This window comes from Panulirus ornatus, chromosome 31, assembly GCF_036320965.1.
Source record: "Panulirus ornatus isolate Po-2019 chromosome 31, ASM3632096v1, whole genome shotgun sequence".
Taxonomy (NCBI): Eukaryota; Metazoa; Arthropoda; class Malacostraca; order Decapoda; family Palinuridae; genus Panulirus; species Panulirus ornatus.
This window is the reverse complement of record NC_092254.1, coordinates 15,213,853-15,220,000: the sequence shown is the minus strand read 5'-3', so window position 1 is coordinate 15,220,000 and position 6,148 is coordinate 15,213,853. Positions and strand designations below refer to the sequence as shown.

Sequence of the window (6,148 nt, the reverse complement as noted above, 5' to 3'; positions counted from 1 at the left end):
TCACTGCTTCTAGCAACTTGCCTTCCACACCATATATTCTTAATACCTTCCACAGAGCACTTCTGTTAACTCTATCATATGCCTTCTCCAGATCCATAAATGCTATATACTAATCCATTTGCTTTTCTAAGCATTTCTCGCATACATTCTTCAAAGCAAACACCTGATCCAAACATCCTCTACCACTTCTGAAAGCACACTGCTTTTCCCCAATCTGATGCTCTGTTCATGATTTCACCTTCTCAATCAATACCCTCCCATATAATTCCCTAGGAATACTCAACAAACTTGTACCTCTGTAATTTGAGCACTCATCTATCCCCTTTGCCTTTGTATAATGGCACTATGCTTGCATTCCGCCAATCCTCAGACACCTACCCATGAGTCATACATACATTAAATATCCTTACCAACCAGTCAACAATACAGTCACTCCGTTCTTTGATAAATTCCACTGCAATACCATCCAAACCCACCGCCTTGCCGGCTTTCATCTTTCGGAAAGCTTTTACTACCTCTTCTCCGTTTACCAAATCTTTCTCCCTAACCCTCTCACTTCTACCACTCTATCATTTAACACATTCAACAGACCTTCAAAATACTCAATCCATTTCCTTCTCTCATCACCACTACTTGTTATTACCTCCCCATTAGCCCCTTTCACCAATGTTCCCATTTGTTCTCTTGTCTTACGCACTTTATTTACCTCCCTCCGAAACATCTTTTTAGTCTCCCTCAAATTTAATGATACTCTCTCTCACCCCAACTCTCATTTGCCCTCTTTTTCACCTCTTGCACCTTTCTCTTGACCTCCTGCCTCTTTCTTTTATACATCTCCCAGTCATTTGCTCTATTTCCCTGCAAAAATCGTCCAAATGCCCCTCTCTTCTCTTTCACTAATAATCTTACTTCTTCATCCCACCACTCACTTCCCTTTCTAATATGCCCACCTCCCACGCTTCTCATGCCACAAGCATACTTTGCGCAAGCCATCACTGCTTCCCTTAATACATCCCATTCCTCCCCTACTCCCCTTACGTCCTTTGCTCTCACCTTTTTTCATTCTGCAATCAGTCTCTCCTGGTACTTCCTCACACAAGTCTCCTTCCCAAGCTCACTTACTCTCACGACTCTCTTCATTGCAACATTCTCTCTTCTTTTCTGAAAACCTCTACAAATCTTCACCTCAGCCTCCACAGGATAATGATCAGACATCCCTCCAGTTGCACCTCTAAGCACATTAACATCCAAAAGTCTCTCTTTCGCGCGCCTATCAATTAACACGTAATCCAATAACGCTCTCTGGCCATCTCTCCTACATACATACGTATACTTATGTATATCTCTCTTGAAACCAGGTATTCCCAATCACCAGTCCTTTTTCAGCACATAAATCTACAAGCTCTTCACCATTTCCATTTAAAACACTGAACATCCCATGTACACCAATTATTTCCTCAACTGCCACATTACTCACCTTTATATATATATATATATATATATATATATATATATATATATATATATATATATATATATATATATATATATATATATATATTCTTTCTTTCTTTCATACTATTCGCCATTTCCCGCGTTAGCGAGGTAGCGTTAAGAACAGAGGACTGGGCCTTTGAGGGAATATCCTCATCTGGCCCTTCTCTGTTCCTTATTTGGGGGAGAAAAAAAGAAAGAGGGGAGGATCTCCAGCCCCCCGCTCCCTTCCCTTTTGGTCGCCTTCTACGACACGCAGGGAATACGTGGGAAGTATTCTTTCTCCCCTATCCCCAGGGATAATATATGTATATATATGTGTGTGTGTGTGTGTGTGTGTGTGTGTGTGTGCAAGTATGCGTGTGTATGTGTCTGTTCAGACAATTTGAGCAGGAAAAAAAGATCAATATATCAAACTGAATATGAGTAAAACTCAATCATATCACCCATAATAGCATACAGCACAAAATATGTACACATGCCGACGGATAGGTTAGTGATAATGCATCTATTCTCCTGGAACTTAGGAACCTTGACAAATGCTCTCCTTTTGGCAGTCATTAACTACAATAGACATACAAGTGATAAACAACTACGGTTCATGCTAGAAATATGGTTTACGCTCAGTATTCAGTCCCTGAATTTCAACACAAAATATGTGTGGAATTTATGGAAAATTCACGCCAATCCAGCTTTCTCGCCCGTAAGAGCCTCCCACCCCTACACACACACACACACACACACACACACACACATGCACAGGACAAACAAACCAGTGAATGATAATGGAGAACGGACACTGCTCCTCAGGGGTTTAAGGCTCATCTATTCGTTATTTGATGCATACCAACACATCAAGCAACATGCATGGCTCACCGCTGGAATCTTAGGGTCGAGGCCAACGCCATCTTCTGGGCCCGGCGTAAAACAACGATCCTTTCCTGACAGATGACTTTGGTAGAGCGAGGTTCTCATGCGATCCACACTCCTCGAACGTGGGCTCAAGGAGGAGCGGAACAAACGCCGTCTGGCACTGAAGAATCTGCACGGATCATCAAGGGTCTGAACTGTAATTTGCTTCCCATTAATCAGCGTTTCTCCTTCATAACTGCAGTGGTCAGGTGAGCATCGAACTCTTTGACCATCGACCTGATCAGTGGAGACTCCCGGGAAAGTATGATGGCAGGTGGGCGCTGGTAGTGACCAGTCGTGTTTCACCGGCCGACGCCTCAAGTTATATTTATGGAGTCGTAATTTTGGAACTTCAGTAATATGCTCGATTATGACGTTTTCCTCGTCTCTCTCGGAATCTGCTGTATCTATTACCCTTTGAGGTGACTCTGTTGTGGAGATCCTGTGGTTTCCATCATTCTTGGTATGCATTGTTTCCGCCTCCCCCAAGCTAAAGCTAACAGATGATTTTCTGGAGTTCTGGGAGTAAGAATCAGGTTCACTGTACGACGACAGAACACGCTTGTTCGCCCGTGAACCACAACTGCGGGATCTGGCAAGGTGGACCCCTGGTCGAACAGTGAGCAGGGGATGGTCGTTGGTCCCAATCATCTTGCGAGTTTCGGCGCCTTGTCCTCCTCCAGACCTGGAGTTCTCTCGACGCTCTTGTTCTGTAACTTTCTCCAACTCCAGTCGTTTCTTGGCATTCTCGTATTTGAGATGGTTCCTGATATCTCTGCACTCTGTTGTTTCCTGCTTTTGGTAATCAAATATGACAGCCTCAGCATCCAATGGCTTGTGGTCTAGTTCTGTGTTCCAGAAGTTCGACTTTATCCTACTGAGACTGGAGAACTTATTCGGTTGGACCTTCACGGCCAGAAGGCCATCTAAAGGCTGGGGTGTAACGTGCACGTCCACGTCAGTCAACATGTTCAGTGATTCATCAGACTTCGAAGAACCACGATGGATCTTGTACTGATCCAGTTTCTTCAGCCATTGATTTCTGACCTTCTCCAGTTCATCTGTAGACTTGCTCATTTCTGAAATTCTCCTTCTGGATCCCCAGCAGCTTATCTCAATCGAGTCGAGGACGTCATCGAGGACCTCGGCTGACCGAGAGGTTCGAAGCTTCCTTCTCATCAAACTCTCCTTTCTCTCTTTCTCAACTGAATTGTAAGGGATTCTTTGGTCATCAGCGGAGCGCAAGACAGAATCAGATTCTCTCTTAACTGCGGTTAATGCATAGTGAGGATCACGAATGATGGTGGTATTCCATTTCATGGACCTCAAGGAAGGAGAGGATCGAGGGGCGCCGCTGTGTCTTGGTGGTCGTGGGGAGACGGGATGGAAGGACTGTGCTGTTCTCTTGTGGCGTGACAGTGCTGAAGGTACAGGTGACAGGGTATGTAGAGCTGAGGCAGGGACATCGTAGGGAGAACTGAATTTGTTCCAGAGCGAGTGTTTAACATTTTTCCTTCTCAGTGACTCGAAGTTTAGCCAAAATGGTGAGGTCCGTAACGGGGAGTCCATCTTGAAAACGGACCTGTTTGTTCGAATGCCGTTTGTTATGGTGTTGTTTAGTTTCCTTCCTTCGTTACACATGTGAATTATCTTAAACCACAACTTTTTATATACCTGTAAACTATATCTCTTGGTATTTGGAGCACGTTTGGAGTCAGTTCCTTTGATACACCAACTACGTGTGTAGTTTCATGTCCATTTATTATGTAGTTACATATCTTGATATACCGGCTACATATGTATGTCACGTCTCTCGATAAGACGGTATGAAAATCACTTGTCTTTATCTACCTGTGTTGAAGACACTCTCTCCATATTCTGGTGTCTCGCTTCTCGAAGTTTACAGGTGTTCATGAACTGCAGGTGCTAATGTACCGCACTATTCATCACACTCACAGGACAGACAGTTCAAGGCATGTATAAGGGTGATAATCAATCTTCCTTCAGATTTTCAACATTCATTTAAGACTAACCTCCTTACGATTCTTTTTTCCCAGAGTCACTTATAATGATATAATGATAGAAATATTTACAGTAAACTCTCTTGGGATGTCTGTTGATGGCGTTGTTTTTTCTGTTGCAAAGCAAGATGAGGCATTTCAAAATTACTTTTTTTTATTTTCTAAGGTTACAAGAGTTGCTGGCATTAACCCATACTATTTGTTGTATTCTACACCGATGTTTGGTGTATCTTTCGTCAAATGACAAGAACTGCTCACATGAATGATGGAAATAAGTATATCACCTGATTGGTTATGCTGTCCTTTCCAAGGACAAAACTGTACGAAAGTTTAGCGACGAGGAAATGAAACGAGAGACATATACATAATTTCCCATAAAGTGATAATTTTCATTATTGAAATCCAGCTTTTGTTTATCTTTACTTGTTTTCCAGCTAACAAATACCAGCGTTTCAATTCCTGGCTTCCTGAACAGAGACATAAGAGTCCAGCTGCAGGGCAGCCACAGGTACACTTCACGTCCTCAAAACTCCACAAAACTCCTGTTTCTTAGCGTCGATATCGTAGTATAGTGCTGAATAGTTTTTATCTAGACTTAAGATCGTGCAACTAGGTTCACTTTATACCCTACACTGGGGCAGCAGGATACAGGAGAGAGCCAGTGGCGCTAACACAGGTCCAAATGTCATCACGTACTGCCGCAGCGACCCACACACTCCAACCCCATCATCTTATCTTATCGACCTGTACCCCATTGCCCTTATCTCCCCACTGCTCACTGATAAAGGACAGCTTGGCTTTGTTCAACCTTTCTTTTATCAAATATTACAATAGTTTTCAAATGGGAAAGATCTAAGAGTAAGTACTTTTTTATCTCTAAAGATTTCCTCTTCTTTGCAACTTGTGTGTGTGCTGAGTTTTGTAAGAAACGATTTTAATCTGCTTCGCGGCAGATAACTTAATTTCGCGTCACCAACGAAGGCACAGTGGTGATGCATACGAAGGCTGAGAAAGGAGAGGTTATTTTCACTGCCCCTGATAAAATCTCTCTCTCTCTCTCTCTCTCTCTCTCTCTCTCTCTCTCTCTCTCTCTCTCTCTCTCTCTCTCTCTCTCTCTCTCTCTCAGTCTCTCTCCCACACACACACAGGGAGGTGGACGGTTGGAATAAACTAACTGATGACACTGGAAATGCCATGCCGGCTTTAAACAAATGTTTAGGTCATGCGGACCCAGCGCAGGTGACCCAGTGCAGTGGCTGAGTGACAAGGCTGAGGTGGATGGCCAGGAAGAGCTAGAATGAGAGGAGATTGACAAAATTGTAAGGGAACTCAAGAAAAGGTTATGAGAGACACGCACAGATAATGATGGTGGGCTAAAATTTATATATACTGAACGTTACCAGTTAACGTGTGAAGGCAACAGAGGTGCTACTAAATGGGAACATATACGCCACTTTCTCAAGAATTAGCCACTAGCAACATGATGGGAAGAGGAAGGAGAATGATAGAGAGATGTGTGACGGTGTCTGCATCTAATGAGGACGTTATCAATCATTGGAGGGCAAGAGCAACAAAAGAATGAGACTGGATATGAGAGCTATTTTAGAGGCAACAGACACGGAAAGGTTGATGTCTCATGATACATAAAGTGCGTCGAGGACCCTGCTCTACCTTCTGTCGTATGTGGAGGCAGTGTACAGGTGGTCGGGCACGGTGTCCTG

The 6,148-nt window shown here is 43.4% G+C and overlaps 1 protein-coding gene across 1 annotated transcript in view; it reads right to left on the bottom strand.

Moving 5' to 3' along the window:
* The window catches only part of LOC139758874 (uncharacterized), a 10,028-nt gene extending 4,891 nt beyond the window's left edge, over positions 1–5,137 (bottom strand). The window contains exon 1 of the mRNA XM_071680740.1: positions 2,371–5,137. Within this exon, the coding sequence (XP_071536841.1) occupies positions 2,371–4,047 (1,677 nt within the window). The 5' untranslated portion in view covers positions 4,048–5,137. The remainder of the gene's footprint in view (positions 1–2,370) is intronic.
* Positions 5,138–6,148: the final 1,011 nt, after the last annotated feature.